This window comes from Talpa europaea, assembly GCF_964194135.1.
Source record: "Talpa europaea genome assembly, chromosome: 9".
Taxonomy (NCBI): Eukaryota; Metazoa; Chordata; class Mammalia; order Eulipotyphla; family Talpidae; genus Talpa; species Talpa europaea.
Window position 1 is genome coordinate 22,472,967 of NC_140076.1, and position 16,977 is coordinate 22,489,943.

The 16,977-nt window shown below is 55.9% G+C and overlaps 1 protein-coding gene across 1 annotated transcript; it reads left to right on the plus strand.

The window, feature by feature from the left end:
• Positions 1-3,865: 3,865 nt before the first annotated feature.
• ZC3H12A (zinc finger CCCH-type containing 12A) lies at positions 3,866-11,490 on the plus strand (the record flags this gene model as incomplete). Its single annotated transcript, XM_084242271.1, is given in 6 exon segments — positions 3,866-4,260; positions 8,676-8,815; positions 9,661-9,895; positions 10,399-10,505; positions 10,627-11,447; positions 11,449-11,490. Coding segments are annotated over 6 exon segments (1,740 nt in total).
• Between the last annotated feature and the right edge of the window lie 5,487 nt (positions 11,491-16,977).

The window sequence follows — 16,977 nt, forward strand, 5'->3', positions numbered from 1 at the left end:
TAGATCCAAAGGGTTCCTGGGAGTGGGGCCAAGGTTTGTCAAATCCAGCTGTACACGGAGCAGGGGTTCCCCAGAGCAGCCCTGGATTCTTTGGAGAATCAGCGTCTGGGGAAAGAGTCTCCTTCACAAGCCGGAAAGCAGTGAGACTGCGGCTCACTCAGGGAGGGCACGGCACGGAGCTGTGAATCATCACCAGGACTGGGCAGCAATGGGCCTGGAGCACTGGCAGAGTCCCAGCCCGTTCTGGCCCCAGGAGAGGTTCCAGGCAGGAAGTATAACCCAGCTCTTAGGGACACAGACAGGGCAATGTAGGAAGCAACTCAGCATCCAAGGAGTCTAGGCAGGCCTCACAGAGGAGGTGACATCATCTGAGAGATGAATGGAATTGGCTGGGCAGCTGTCTGGAGGGAAGGAGGGGAGGGCGCTCCCGGGCCAAGGAAGAAGCAGATGCAAAGGCCTGGAAGTGTCTGGAAGTGTCTGCAAGGAGCTGGCACAGTGCCTGCCGCCTAGTGGGTACGCCATAAACTAGAAGCATTATATCGCTGTGGTTGACTTATCATCATGATGATTATTAACCTGGACTTGTTACTTAATATTTTTACTGTCTTAGAGGTAGTTACTACAATGAGTAAATGCCTGCCGTCGCCAAGCTTCTCTCGCCTATAAAGGGCTTGTTGTGAAGAGCAGGGGAGCAGCATACAGAGCTCAGCAGGAGTGGAGTGGGCATGTGAGTGGCACTGGCAGGCCTTGTTTATCCCTCTCTCCTTAGCCAGCCGGCCTCTGGGATTGCTGGGCCTGGGGGTAGGGCCCCATGGAGGAGGGACAATTTTGGGTCTTCAAAAATGACCAGGCAACAAAATAGGAACTAGCTGGCTCCGGGGGTTGTCTGTGGCCTCCCACAGAACAAGCAGATGTCAGTGTGGAGTTGGTCTACCTTAGGGAGATCTGTGTGAATTCCAGTTCCACCAGCTCCTTGACCCTGGGTGAGGGATTTCACCTTTCTGCATCTCTGAGGGTAAATTTCCTCAACTCTCCAACTGCATTAAGACACGAACAAGAGGGACCTCCCTGGTGGTGCAAGGAGTTAAACACCGCACTATGAAGCAATTCACAGCCTCTGCAACACGCATTCAATCCCCGGCCGGCCAGAGAGCAACCCACATGGTGCAGCAGACCTCTCCTGTCTCGCCCGCTGCTGCCCTCAACAGTGTATTTCAGTCAGTCTGCCTGTTCTGTTCCCCACTCTGTCCCTGGTGGGTCCTCTCACCCCCCCGGGATCTCTGGCCTGTACCCCAGCTCTTGTTTGCATAAATAAATAAGTCTTTAAAAAAAAAAAGACATGTACAAGAATACCCAAAGCACACTCTTTGTAACAGAAAAAGATCCTAGACACAACATCCAACAACAGGAGAATGGATAAATCATTAGCATGAAATTCCTCAAATGGTAGTAAAATACCATTATAGGGACACAGACAATAGATGTGGATGTTAAAAGATAATGTACATAAAACATTTTTAAACTAAACTACACAATATATTATTTAGAGATTCATACAAAGGTGATAACTACCTCTCCCCCCAAAAAAAATCAAAGATATGATGTACACAATTAGACCCAAATTCAGGCCACTCGTTCTTCAGGCTAAGGCGACGAAGCTGTAAAGCTGGAGGGCTTTAAATATACACACTGGCCTGTTTTTATTTTCCCCACCACCATCTCTTACACCCTTTAACCCCTTTCTCCCTCATCCCTCCCTCCCAGCCCCAGAAGCTTCACGCTGGACCTATTTTTTAAGTTAGGTGACAGATACCTGAATATGGTGTCTTTTACCATAAACAATTGCGGGCTATACCACTAACACCTACCTCGCTGGCCTAAGACAAGGTGAAGGACATGCTCCACAGGAAACACTTAGTTTTCAGGGCTCTGGCTTCCTGGGCCTCAGTTTCCCCCATCTGCATAGTGAGCTGATTAACTTGTGGGTTGTGTGTTCCCTTTGCGCGCGCGCGCACACACACACACACACACACACACACATACACACTTGAGAACAGGTGCCAGGCTCCACCCCCAGAAGAGTCTCACCTCCACCTGAGGGATCATGACTGGCTGACCTGGGAACCTAAAAGCATCCTCCTGGAGGGGTGGGTGCGGCCTCGAGCGGCGGGGGTCGGCAGGGGTGGTCGGCAGGAGTCCAGTGCCTGAGTAACAGTGTTCAGTGAGCACTCGAATGATGGGGTGGGGGGTGTCCACCGCCCTCTACTGCCCAGTTCACCACCTGGCTCATTCGGAACCTGCTGTTTGGACCTGCCTGTCTATCCCGATGAGGAGCTTATTCCAGAACAGCGGACGCGGCCCGGGGGCCGCCACACCTCTGCCCACTGCTTGGTCTCGGTGAGCCGCTTGCGCGCTCCTGTCTCAATCCTGAGGCGCCTGTCCGGTGCCGGCCTGTGTGGCCATGACCCTGCCTCCAACGGCGTGCGGCCCCAGCTCTGCGCGCCTGATTCAGCCGGGGCGCGCCTGCCTGGACCTGAGTCAGCCGGGGCGCACTCGCCAAAGGTTCCCCGGGCTCCGCTCCGCGGCAGTGCCCGCGCCGGGTCGGCTCTGCCCACGCGGGCGCCCCCGGCTCTGCCCGCGCCCCCTTCCGCCCGCGGGCCGCGCACTCCTGCCCTCGGGGGCGGGCCTCCGAGGCCCCGCGGCCCACGGGCCGGCTGCGTCCCCGCGCCCCCTGCCGGGTCCGGGCCGCCCGCGCGGGGCTGCGGGGGCGGGGCGGGGCTGCGGGGGCGGGGCGGGGGCGGGGCGGGGGCGGGGCGGGCGGGGGCGGAGCAGGAAGGGGCGGGGGCCGCTCCGCCCCCCGCGGCCGGGGCCGGCTTCCGCGCCACCTGCCCGCCCCCCGCCCCCCGGGTCGTATAAAGACGCAGGCGGCCCGGCGCGCGGAACTCGGCCCCATGGAGACGCCGCCGGCCGCGGCTGGCGCACGGCGGGGTGAGGCGCGCGCGGCGGGGTGGGGCCGGGCACTCGGGGCGCGCGGCGGAAGGGCGGGGAGGGCTCCTGCCGGGACCCTCCGGAGGAGAAGGGACCTGGGGCCGGTCCCCTCCGGCCTAGCCGGCCCCCTGCCCCGCCTCTAACTTAGCCCAAGTTGGGGGAGCCTGAGGAAGGGGGATCGGGGCCGGGAGAGCGCGCCGGGGAGCGCGGGGCTCGGGCCGGGACTACCCCGCGTCCCGGCGTCCGGCGGGCGCCCAGAGTTTCCCAGAACTTTTCTTGCCGATGGGTGGCCTCGCAGACTTCCCGTCCCGCGGTCCCGGAGTCTGGCCGCGGGCCCTGCGACTCCTGGGCCGGGACTGCGAGCCCAAGACGGCCTGGCCTCCGCGGGGAAGCCCCCGGCGCCCCCTCAGCGCACTTCCAGCGCCGGGTTTCCATGTGAGAGCCCCGCCCCGCGGCCGTGGGGGCGCGGCCACGTCCTCCCGGGCCTGCCAGGAGTTCTGGGTCTCAAGGGGTTGCGTGGGGCCAGGGGTGGGGTGGGAGGTGGAGTCAGAGTGCCCAAGTTCAAATCCTTGCGCCACCAGTTATCAGCTGGATGAGCTTGAGCAAGTTCTTAATAATGTCTGAGGCTGTTTCATCTTTTATATAATGGGAATGGTGATCGCTAGCTGGGAGTTTTTTGAGAGGACGAAACACGTGAAATGGCTTTGCTTCTTGCCACCAGCCAGCGTTGCCTCATCCTGTTGGGCGGAGTCCAGACTCGACTGGGGTGGGGAAGTGTCATTTCCCATCCGTAACTCTGTGCTTGTCCTACAGGAGTGGTGACAGGTGCCTTTGAGTCTGAGCTGTGAGTGAGGCCCACCTGGAAGCCAGCCCTACCATGAGTCTGTGGGCACTTGAAGACAGCCACAGCTGCCAGGGCACTCCCAGGCCAGCCCAGGAGCCCACCCCTGACGAGGCCTCTGCAACAGAGCTGCAGATGAAGGTGGACTTCTTCCGGAAGCTGGGCTACTCATCTGCTGAGATCCACAGCGTCCTGCAGAAGCTGGGGGTCCAGGCGGACACCAACACAGTGCTGGGCGAGCTAGTGAAACATGGGTCAGCGACTGAGCGCGAGCGCCAGGCCTCACCGGACCCCTGCCCTCAGCTCCCCCTGGTTCCTCGGGGTGGGGGCACCCCCAAGGCTCCCACCCTGGAGCCCTCGCCCCCAGAGGAAGACAAGAAAGGCAGCGATCTGAGACCCGTGGTCATCGACGGGAGCAACGTCGCCATGAGGTACCTGTCACTTGTGTGGCCACGGCTGTGCTCAGTTATTGGGCACAGTGGCCATGTGTCTGCACGTCTGGAAGATGTTTGACCTGTTGTCACAGACTGTTCTAGAGCAAAGGTCCTAGTGTTCGCCAGGAGGCTTCCATAACCCTCGTCGCTTGGTGGTTTTAACAAACTATTTTAGGGGTGAGAACCACGGCCGTGATAGAGTAGGGATTCAGCTCCAGTCCCTCTGTCTCCAACACTCACCTCAGCTCCTCATCTCTCCTTGAAGGCCAGTATTCTCACAGCCAGCTCCTCTCCTGGCCAAGGGTGAGGGATTGGACTTCAGCTCCTATAGGAGCCAGTCACTTGGCTTCTCTGAGCCTTCTTTCTGCATCTGTAACACTTGACAACGCCCCTCAGATGGTGGTTTGAGAAGCGAAAGCCCAGAACCTGAAAGAAACCAGTGCTCAGTAAACAGTAGTAGTAGTACTAGTTGTTATTCAGGTCTGGGGCTTCTGAGGCCTTGTGTCCCAGACCTTTGTAGCTGTGACCAAGAGTGACCTCGAAGATTGGTGGGGGAGTGTGGGCAGGTGGCCTTATGCTTTGACTTCAGGTGAGGTGTGACTTAGTTCCCCCCCCCCCACCCCCGTTCAGCTGGCACCACCTGAACTGAAGTGGGCTCTAGAGGCCCCCAGATCAGAGCTAGGACTCAGCCCCAGTAAACCCCCTATGCAGACTCTCATGGGGTGGAGTGGGGTCAAGGGTAGCTGACCTGGGGGCCCCACCCTCTGGCCCTGCTTTCTTCCATTCCCTCCAAGCCAGGTGGTGAGTCAGGTTTTGGGTGGATCATTCACAAGGAAAAGTTGCTGTGGGTGTGGATGGGGAGACCCCAGAGACGGGGTGGGGCGCAGGGAGGGATCTTTACCCAGCTGCCTTGAGGGATCTCCCAGGTGGGCTCCCTGAAGCCTTTTTGCTTTTGGTCCCCTCCCTCTCCCTGCTGAGCTGGCCAAGTCAGCTGTCTGGCTGGTCCTGGTCCAGCTCAGCAGGTGTGCCCGTGAGCCGCCTCCAGCCACCTTTGGGTCATTTTTCTTGTCTCTGAAATGGGCTGAGGCTGGGTGAGAGGTTGAGGAAAACCGATGCCCACATGCCTACAGCAGCTGTTGCTGTGTGCTTCGAGAATTAGGGGCCCCTCTCCGGCCCTAGTTGTGGATGTGTACTGGGCAAGGAGCCGGGATGGGCCTGTGACTCCTTCCTGGGGCAACCATGTGCTGTGTGTGTTTGTATCCTGGCCCATGGAGGAGGGGCCTTTGTGGGAGGAGGGGAAGGTGGTGGAGGAGGGTGACTGGAGGAGCGGTGCACTCAGAGCCAAGGGGGTTTCAAAGTTGGGGCAGTAGCAGGAGGGGAATTCCAGTCTCAAACTTCCTGTCTCAGCTGCTGCTGGGTTCCTGTGCTGCCGCCCCTCCCCCCGACAAGGGCAGGAGGGCCAGCCCCCACCATATGCAAATCGTGGGGAAATTCACCTCTGTTTCCTTCTAAGGGAATTTTTCCCCACTAGCTAGGCCCAGCCTGGGCAGATCTTTTCACCTGGGTAGGCTGGCCAGGCCCTGCTCTCTGTCCTAGGTGGGAACAGCTGAGCCTGAGTTTTCTATCTTACCAATGTCTTGTTCTCCCCGCTGGGGGACCCCAACCTGGAGCAAACAGCAAACAGGACTGCGGTGGGGGTGCAAACATGTCTGGTTTTCCTGTGCCAGCAGAGTTTCCTCCACTGCGGTGAAAGACTAAAGTTAGCTATAGGGAGTCACCCCCAGCCTGGGGGGACAATAGTTGGGCTCAGCTTGAGAGACTAGAACATGTGTTCTCTTCTGCCTAGAGTGAGGCTCAGAGAACCTGCCTTGGGAACATTCGGGGCCAGGGTGGTTGAGCACAGACTTGTCCCAGGCAGAGGTTTTCACAGTGCAAAGGTGATATACAGTCATGTGTTCCTTAACAATGGGGATAGGAGATATATTCTGAGAAATACATCATTAGGCAATTTTTTCACAGTGCAAACTACATGGAGTGTAATTACAGCCAGACTGGTACAGCCCACTACACCAGCCTTTGGTGTAGCCATCATTGACCAAAACATCATAAAATGGCACGTGACTATGCTGCCCTAGGATGGGACATATGCACACACGTATGTGTGTACAGGAGGAAGCAGGTGGATGCATGTGCAGACTGTGCACCTGAGATGAGGAGCCAAGCCAGAGATAACTATACCCCACAGTCTTGGGGAGACAGAGAAGATCCAGGGAAAGGAGTGATGTGATGGGCATTGTGAAGACAGACCAGGCACTTGACCCATCCTGCCAAATCAGGGAAGGCTTCTTGGAAGCAGTGATACCTCACTTGGTTCTTGAAGGAGGAGCAAGAGCTTGTCAGATGTATCATTTCTTCTGTTCCCAGCCTGCCTCTCTCTCTCAACCCTCATGGCTTTGTTTAAACTCAAGTCTGAGAGCTTTTTTCTCCTAAGTAAACTTCAGGTCTTCTTAGGGACAAGAAGGCAATCCAGTGACCCAGCTGTGGGTTCAGACTGATTTTTTTCCCACTAGCCAGGGCTCCTTGGGCAGATCACAGAGCATTGATTTCCCTCTCTTTACCAGCCTTGAAAGAATGAACAAGGTGGTGTGCAATGCCTCCAGCCTCCAGAAGGAGCTGGTACCCACCAACCCCCACTCTATCCCCACTGCCAGGGTTGGCACCTGTCTCTGTACCTGTCTGAGCATCCACCCCACAGTGGGTAAGAGCAGAGCTCTAGGTTTGCATCTTATTCCTCCATCACTGCTGGGTGATGATGGCAACTAAGTTGCCCTTGGGGGATCACAGAGCTGTCATCTGAAAAGAGAGGAAAGGGTTTTTACTTGTGGTACCATCCTCATAAGTTTGCTGATGATTCAGTGCTCTGCACTTACCCAGCTCTCAGTCCATGTTAACGTTGTCGTAAACCAGACTGGAGATGGCAGGGAGGCCCCACCTGGTGGGGATGAGCACTGCCTTCAGGCTGGACTTTGCCTCTCCTCCAACTTACAGAGACCTTCAGACCCAGGAGCTCCAGCCTCACCCTCAGACAGCTTCCATGCCCCCCAGCTGCCCTACCTCCCTTTCTACCTTCTCTTGGGGCTCCAGCTATCACCCTCCCCCCCCCCCCATTAAAGCCACCTACAGGATGTGGTCTGCCATGGACTTGCCTCTTTTGCGTAACTTTTTATACTGTCTTATTTGCCAGATATGAGTCTGAGTTGTTCACTGAGGAGGCAGTGAAGGGCAGGGGCTATCAGGGAGGGAGCACCAGCTGGGCCCTCCCAGTCCCTAACCCCTTCTGTGACACCCAGTCTTACGTGGGAGCCCCAACTCCCCACCCTTCCACGTACCAGCTGCAGCCTCCACTTTGTTGGACTGTCTTTTGGCCTCCAGCAAACCAGAAAGTCGCCCTGCTAATTTGGGCACTCCTTGGAGGTTGCAGATGGCTGGGCCCATTTTTAAGATAGAGAAACTGAGCCAGAGCCACCCAGCAACTGCTCAGGGCTTCTCTCTGGATCCAGCCACATTTGAATGTGGTGAGGTCTGCCCATCAGACTTACCTGGCCAGGGGGATATCCCACCCCCCAACTGTCTTGCTCACAGAGCCCTCCCTTATCTTCCAGGCTGCCTTTCTGCCTTGGTCCAGCCTCTCAGAGGGGCGGGGAAAGGACAGGGCAGGGCTGTACAAGCGTTTTGGGGAATTGGCAGTCTTGGCAGGAAAAGCAGTGTCCTTTCACTTTCAAACTGAGAGGCTCTTAAGCAGCCTCAACCCTCCCTCACCGCCTGCCCTGCTCCCTGAGCCATGAAGATTGAATTCTGACTTGGGCTTCATCCTCAGGCCCTGGCCCCTGTGGTTTGTGCGGGACTGAATTTTACTCCAACTTGAATCCCGAGCAGTCTGGTTTCTCTTTAGTAGGCTGACCCTGCTGCATCCCCTAGCCCCACCTGCAGCTCTGCTCCGGGCGAGGGGGTGGTGACTCAGTCTGCATGAGTCTCTGTGGTCCCAGCATCCCCAGGCGGGGCAGGAACCAGAAGTCTCCCCAGGCCTTTCCCCCACCCCCAGGTGTGTTGCAAGCAGCCTGACCCTCCCCCACACAGGGAGTGGGAGCTGCCAGATTCCTGGGCGTTTCCTCACTGTCGGGAGAACCTCACTCAGGGAAAGTCCCAGGCCTGACCATCCAGGCTGGTGGGCGCTGTGGGAGCCAGCAGGGAGTGTAGGCTCGGCCCCCAGCCAGCGGGGAGTAAGCTGAACCCTAATGCCTCACCAGACGCACCAGGGCCACCTAGAGTGTGACCCTCCTCTGTCCTGTCCACACCTGGGGATGGCAGGTCCTTCACCTTTGGGGGCTGACCCTGACCCTTCTCCCTCCTAGTCACGGGAACAAGGAGGTGTTCTCCTGCCGGGGCATCCTGCTGGCAGTGAACTGGTTCCTGGAGCGGGGCCACAAAGACATCACGGTGTTTGTGCCATCCTGGAGGAAGGAGCAGCCAAGGCCTGACGTGCCCATCACGGGTGAGTGGCCGCTCTGGAGGGGCATGGTCTCCTGCCCCCGGAGCCCGGCTCTGCCCAAGAGATCCTTTGGGTGTGACCCACAAATTCTAGGCCTCAAGCAGGGACCAGCAGTGTTTGCTGCCCTCTTCGTTCCTGCACTGACCAGTGGTCATGGAACGTCACTTAGTCCAGCCTCTGGCTCCTGGTACTGGTCACCTCCCTCAGCCTGTCAGTGGGACATGCTTTGTCCCTGGTGACCTAGCTTAGTGGCTCACTCCATGAGTTCTGGAATCCTGGCTCACCTTGCTCTAAGCCGCAGAATCCTCACCTGTGACATGGCCAGGCTTTGAGAACCCCCCAGAGTTGTCGAGAGAGTCCTGTGTTGTACGACCCACTAAGTGCTTAGCAGGGTGCCTGGCACAGTTAATGCTCAGTATTTGCTGGTTGTTATCATTATTCTTTAACAGGAACCCCTAACCTTCAGTAGTGGAAACAGAATTTACTTCTGTGGAAGTCTTAATGGGCTCTGGTATCTTTGTCCTAGCTATGCAAGAGACAGGGCCAGGACACTTCTTACGCAGGATTCCTCACAGCCCCCTAAGGGGCGAGCTGTCACGAACAGACCTGATGTCCAGAGGGAAAAGGAGAAGGCCTGATTCCGGGCCTTTGTTCTTGGGTGTCCTGGGCAGCTCTTCGTGCAAGGCCCAGGCAAGGGGCTGGGGGTGGCCGTGGCCTCAGCAGAGCCAAGGCTAGTGCTCATGAACCTAGAATGAGTCCCTGTGCCTGGCCACCAAAGGTCAGGCAGGCCCTGAGGGGCTGTTGCAGGTGAGGCCTGGGCCCTGACCCGCACCCCTGCTGCTTCCCAGACCAGCACATCCTGCGGGAGCTGGAGAAGAAGAAGATCCTGGTGTTCACGCCGTCGCGGCGCATAGGTGGCAAGCGTGTGGTGTGCTACGACGACCGCTTCATCGTCAAGCTGGCCTGCGAGTCGGACGGGGTGGTGGTCTCCAATGACACCTACCGCGACCTCCAGGGTGAGCGGCAAGAGTGGAAGCGTTTCATCGAGGAGCGGCTGCTCATGTACTCCTTCGTCAACGACAAGTGCGTGCCGCCTAGGAAGGGCCCCAAGGGGCTCAGGGTCCCCAGAGATACCCTGGGGGGTGGGGCCGGGGGCCCACTGCCTTGGCTTCAAGCAGCTTTGGGGGTGAGGTGGACATAGCTCAGGCTAAGGGTCTGGCAAGGGACTTTTCAATCTGGAGAGCTTGCGACAGGATGTGGTCAGTGGCTCCGGGCGCCTCTGGTTCCCAGCACCGAGTCTCCGCCAGTGGCCCGGAATGCAGCTCTAAGGTCAGGTATCGGGTTGCTGGCCTCCCTCTGCCTCAGAGAGCACCCCCCAGCAAGAACTGCCCTAAAGGCGCCCTTGGCTGAGGCCCTTGGGTGGGCCCTGCCAGCTCCCTTGGGCTGTCCCACCCACAGCCAGGGCTGTCCTGCTGAGCAGGCACCAGTGTTAGGAGTTGCCCTCCTTTTCTTCCTAACAAGGCTGTCATCCGGCCCCCTCCTCAGCATGTGGAAACCCCCCTTCATGTCTCCCACTTACTGTGCAGGTTCATGCCGCCCGATGATCCCTTGGGCCGTCACGGGCCGAGCCTGGACAACTTCCTGCGTAAGAAGCCGCTCACTGCCGAGCACAGGAAGCAGCCATGTCCCTATGGTAAGTCTCCTTGCTCCTACTCTTCCCTCTCTTGCCTCAGTTGGTCTTCACCCTGAGTCCTTCCTATTCCCATCCCAGTTCCAAAGCTCCCCTGCTTAGAGACTCCTCGATTCTCTTCCAGGAAGGAAATGCACCTATGGGATCAAGTGCCGATTCTTCCACCCGGAGCGGCCAAGCCGACCCCAGCGCTCTGTGGCTGACGAGCTCCGTGCCAATGCTCTCCTCTCACCCCCCAGGGCCCCGGGCAAGGACAAAAGTGCCCAGCGACCGTCACCTTCTCCTGGCTCTCTGCCAACAGAGCCTGAGCATGGCAGCCTGGATGGGAAGAAGGTGGGGGTCCAGGCATGCCCAGGAACTCAGCGGGAGGGTCTGACCCAGACCTTTGCACCTGCAGGCAGGAGCCTCCCTCCCAGTGGGGGCAGTGGCAGTGGCAGTGGCAGCTTTGGGCACACAGACTGGCTCTCACAGACACTAGACTCTCTTCCATACACATCCCAGGACTGCCTGGATTCAGGCATTGGCTCCCTGGAGAACCAAATGTCGGAACTGTGGGGGCCTTACACTTGCTACAGCCCCTACAGGGCTGAGCTCCCAGCTACTCCGGCCTACTCCTCCTTTGGACGGACTGTGAGTGCTGGTCATTTCAGTGTTCCTGCTGACTATGCGCCCCCAGCTGCAGCCTTTCCACCTCGAGAGTACTGGTCTGAGCCATACAGGCTGCCCCCACCCACCCCAGTGCCACAGGAGCCCCAGATGCCCGGCTCAGGGGCTGACAGGGGCCCATGGGGTGGGACAGGGAACCTGGCCAAGGAGCGAGCCAGCGTGTACACCAAGCTGTGTGGTGTCTTCCCCCCACACCTGGTGGAGGCTGTGATGGGGCGCTTCCCGCAGCTCCTGGACCCCCAGCAGCTGGCGGCCGAGATCATCTCCTACAAGTCCCAGCCACCCCAGTGAGGTAGCTAGTCCCAGCAGCCCCCAGAGATAGCACCTCCAGATCTGAGGGTTGTTAGGCTTTGGGCCATTGAGCAGCATGTTGCCAGCCCTGAGGCCCACCCTGGAGGCTGGACTAAAGTAGGGAAGGGATCCCACAAACTAAAGATACTATTGGATTGTTTCTGGCCCACAGGGCGCCTCTCGCTGGTCTGCCCGAGTGGTCAGAAGCGATCATCCTGTTGATGCACATTGTATCTCTGTAGTTTAAGGAGACGCTGCCGGTAACGGCCGTCGGTCCGTGGCTGAAGCCCCAAACCCTCCTTTCTCTCAGAGGGCAGGGAGGGAGGCAGGGGGAGCACAGGCTGGGCTGGGGGCCCTGTGCACAGCCCCCGACCTCCACCCCGTCCCTGGGATGCCGGCCCCGGCTGGCTAGTTGGGCACCGTGTGCCTGCCCTCCAAGGGCTTGCTTTAAGCCAATGAGGCCTTGTCCGTGCTCTCTCCGGGGCACCAGGCTTCATGTTAGTAAGCAAAATGCTTCTTAATAACCCACCTCTGTCCCACTCTGTTCACTGTGCCATTGCCCCTACCAGGGCCCCCAACTTCTCTTCCTCCCCCTTCCTCTGTACTTGGAGTTACCTCACCCTTCCCCAAGGGTGGGGACCCACGTAATGTGTAAATGTTAAATATTTTAAGCGGCAGGTCCTTGCCTCCCGTAACATGACAATAAAGTACAATGTGAGCCCCAATAAAAGGGAACGTCTCTGTTGCTGCAGTTGGGGGTTGAGCTGACCTTTGGGTCATGGAAGGTCAGCAGGTATGCCCCACCCAGGGTGCTCAGTCCCTGGGATGGGCTTTGGCCAGAACTGGGGAAGAGGCAGCCCTGGACACATGGGGGGGAAGGAGGCAGTCAGGAAGCAGACTTGTGAAAGGAGTTGGATTGGGTGGTTGCTGTGTGGGGAGGAGTGGCACTGGGTGGTGAGGGAAAGATGAGGCTGTTCCCCTTTTCTGCCTTATGATCACCTGGCTGAGAAGATGGCTTCTGGGAGAGCTTCATGGCAGTGGGAGCAGGGGGACACCATTGGGTGCTCCTCCCAAGTATTGCTGTGCTCTAGGCCAGAGTCACAGAGTGGACTAGGGAGCACTGAGTCGGCAGCGGCCTGGAGAGGCAGTGGTAGGGTAACCCCAACCTCGAGGACGGGGGTAAGGTCCCAAGCTTAAGAACAGGCTGTGCCACCCCAAGGTCTCACCTGGGACTCCACTGTAGATCTGTTTCCTCCTCTGCGAATGGAAATAATAACGGTACCTACTTTCAGGGTATCATAAGGAGGACATGAAGCCATGTTTTGGGTGTGCACCCCAAAATCTAGCACGTCGTGAGTGCTCACTACAGGGCCTCGGGCTGCTCTCTCCACCTCCATCGGCCACCTCACCATTCTCTTCTGCCCCTAGAAGGAAGGGGCCCATATACATCTTTTTATTTTCTGCAGATGAAAAACTGAAGCATAAATGTTAAGTATTTAAACTGGAAAGCTGAGTTGTCAGGTGACCCCACACACAAACTATCAGCCGGGAAATTGGAAAAAATAATTTTCATCGTTATCTTTAAACATCTCACCCACTTTATACTTAGTGTTTGTGCAAAGCCCTTATATATATATTTTTGGTACTGCTTTAACCACAAAACAGCTACAGCATGTTGAGGAAAATGCCGCACTGGTGATCTGGTCAGGCCTCGCCCCTCTCTCTCTCTCTCAGGCCTCACTCCTCTCTCTCTCTCTCTCTCTCTCTCTCTCTCTCTCTCTCTCTCTCTCTCTCTCTCTCTCAGCCTTTGGAAGCCTGCACTTAGGGCAGGGGTCCACGCACAAAGTAAACTGAGCTTAACATTCCTTCACCCAGCCCCTAATATGCTCCTCAAGGCTCCTTGCCTGCGGCTTCCAACCCCCTGGCAGATTTTGTCTGCACAAGGAAATGGCATTGTCTCATTTATACTTTTTCCAATCAAGAACTGTATTCTGATTAAAAGGCTATTTATGGGCCTTTGTTTTTTATGGGACAGGAAGCTAAAATACCAGACTGTCCAGTTCATTATCAGCCACTGTCATGGCAAAGCTGAGTGACTTGCCCAAGGTCCCATGGAAGAGGACAGAGGGGGCAGGGCCTCACATTTGGAACCCTGGCCCCACAAACCAGAGGAAGAAGGGCCCCAGATACTGGTTCACAGGCCCCTGAGATGGAGGCAGTGTGGGTGCCTCCAGTCCTACACCTCATAATCCTCTTAGGTCTATAACCTCCCCACGGGCAGCCCTGCAGCATGGCTGCTGGAACAACCACACCCACCTGCTCAGCAGCTGCCCCAGCAGCCCCACTATCCAAGCCCTCCCTCCCTGCACACCACACCAGAACTTAAAGAAGAGCCTCTGGGGTGGCCTGGAAGGAGAAGTAAAGAACTCTCACCCCTCCACCAACCCCCCAGCCAGCTGTCTACAGACGAAGGCTCATCCTTAGTCCTTGACCAGACCTGACCTTAGTCATTTGCTGCTTCTGCTTTGGTGAGCAGAGGAGGGATCCCCACAGCCAGGCAGTGTATAGTGAGAAGCAGGTCCGGACTGGCTGTGACTAATGTCTGGCCCCGCGGGCTCCTTAACAGACACCGACAAGGGCAATAGCCCACATCGTAGGAGCCAGCTGGGGCTGGGCTCTGGGGAGGATTGAGTCAGGTCAGGGGCCTGTCAGCCTGAGCTTTCCAGGTCGCCTCCATCTGACTGGGCTGACCATCCAGGAGCCTCCCCTCCAGGCCTCTTTCTCAATCGGACTTTGGGGCAGATTCAGAGACTGCCAAATTCAATGCCTAGGATATTTCTTTCCCACGACTTGGATTTTAACTGCCAGGCCTCCCCACTGCCTCCTGCCCCAAGCACTGAAGCACCTTTACTCACAGGGTCTCTTTCCCCACCTGTAAAAGGGACACAATGATTCTCCAGATTTGACAAAAGGTTATTTCTGTTGTGTGGTGGCTGCCTGAGAGGAAGAAGGCAGGGGCTCAAGTAGCTAAGTGGCCCTGGATAACTCCCTTCCCTCCAGAAGCCTCAACTTTCCGGTCTGTTCTCAAGATAGTGAGGTTCACAAGGCTCCCAAGAAGAAGGTGGTAGGTGCACTTTGTGATCCCCTGAGCACTAGAGGGGAGCAAACTCCAGGTGGCTGCCCTGCTGACTCTTTACTGCTCTTGTTTTCCTGGTTCCTGGAGTGGACAAGTTGATGGGGAAACCAGTGAGTATGCAAATTTCTGCATTGTTGGGAAATGATCCTGGGAGCTCAGAGGATGGCCTCCTGCCAGCCCTCAACTAAACCCCCACAGGCCCCCCACCCCATCCTAGTGTTCTCACCAGCAAGAGCCTGACCCTGACTTTTTTTTTTTTTTTTTTTGCAAGTTCTGTCTTGCACACAGGTTAACCTTTCGTGGGGAGCAGGATGACTACAGAAACCTCAGCCTCCTTGGCAGAGAATGAACTGGCCCCCCAAACAGATGAAATTCCCTGCACTGGCTGTCACCGCCCACTCTGTCCCCATCTGACTTCACCAGCTTTAGGAAATTCTGGCAATCCCTACAGATCTGGAAATCTAAACTAGGAGAAGGAGTTTGGGGGCTCCTGGGAGCAGCTTACCCAGCATCATCCCAGTGCTGATAACACCCCAAACTGTAGTCATCTCCTGCATGGTGAGGCTGGAAAGTGGCCACCACTCACCACCGCAGCTGCCACTTCCTCCCTCTTCCTACCAGTAAAGTTCTGTGCTGTCCACAGCCCCCATGTCTAGTGGAACAAATCTGGAGGCAGATTTGTTTCCCCACAAACAAAAAGGCAACATCTTTGCCCTGAAGGAGATGCAGGCCAGGGCTCTGTCAGAGACAAAATAAGTGAGCAACAGAGAAACAGATTCAACTAGTCACAAATCTAGAAGCTTGGGGGTGAGGAGGTGAACTGGTGCCATCAGCCTGAGCCCTGGACCCAGGCGGTCCCCAGGGGTATCTGCCCCCAAAGAAGGCAGTCCAAGGACCCCTAGCACTTTTGCCTAGGGCTTCTCAAATCTCTGTCTCATTTTTTTCCTTGGACCATAGCCAAGTGGGAGGAGTAGAGTGGTGAGTAAGAGCCTGCTCTGGGGACCTCCTAGTTCATGGGAAGGGTGTGGGAGATTTGGTCAAAAGGGACAGGAAGTAGGGCCCTCCAATTAAGGAAATCCAAGCCATCCCAGATCACTGTATGTAAATCCTTCCGGTTAGTTCCTGGAGGGGAGGAGGCCCCACGTTGTCACTATGGGGTGTGGCCTGTTGAAGCGCATCTCACTGCAGTTGCTGGTTATCTGAAACTGCTTACCTATTTAAGTAATGCCTGCAAAACTAGGTGATGGAAAAGGATCATACACCACCCACCCACCCCACAGTGAGGTTGGGCATGTTACAGTGCGGGCAGATCCCTGGGAAGGGTCCAAAGGCTGGGGTTCTGGCTGCTTTCCAGAGAGAGAGCCTCACTGAAGGCAAGAGGCACTCATAGTGCCCTGCCTGCCATCTGCTGGCACCTCCAGGTACTGCTGCTTGTGGGGAGGGAGCTAGCCTAAGGCTGAAGACCACCCACCAACCCAGGGCCCAGAGAAGCAATATCTGAAAATAAGAATCTAAAGAGAACAGTCTAGAAAATAAGTGCCAAGGCAAAAACACGGAATTTTTAAAGGCATTTTCAGGTTCATTCTGGAAAACAACAGATCACAGTGATGCCTCCCATAGCTTACCATTCCAATTTCAACTGTTCTGGGTAATAAATTACCCAAGAAAAATTCTCAGGAACTAAAGGAATAAGCAGGAAAGAAGGAGAAAAAATGCAAGGATTCATGTTTTAAAAAGTGGTCTAGAAGATGAAATCAGGAGGCACATCCTTTGACTCTAATCCCCCCTAGGATAATGTATCCAGCAGGTATTTACATACTTGCAAAATGATGTAAGCTACCACCATACTGTTTGAAACAGCAGAAGATGGAAAACAATATTCCCGCCATCAGTGGAGGACTAGTTAAATAAATGTTGGTCTCTACATGCAATGGAACATAAAGTAGCCAATACAAATGATGAGACAGCTGGTATATATAACACTTTCTAAACTCTATGCTAGATGGAAAAAGCAAGGGTATACAGCGTGGGTAATAGGCTACCATTTTCTATTTCTATTTCTATTTCTATTTCTGGGGCAGACATCCCTACAACGTGCATATGCTTTTAAACTATATCACTTTTGAAAATTAAAACAGGTGAATATCAGCTATTGCTTGTGACTAAATCAAACATTTATAACACAAGACATGTAGGCCAACACTTTGCTTACATATATACACACATACACATATATACATATCACATATACATACACACACACACAGAGTTCATCTGGAAAGATACACAAGAAACTATCTCTGGGAAGGATAACTGGTAGCTGAGAGCCAGGATTAAGTCTTCACTCACTATATTACCATTTGACTGCATGCCATTTGCCCA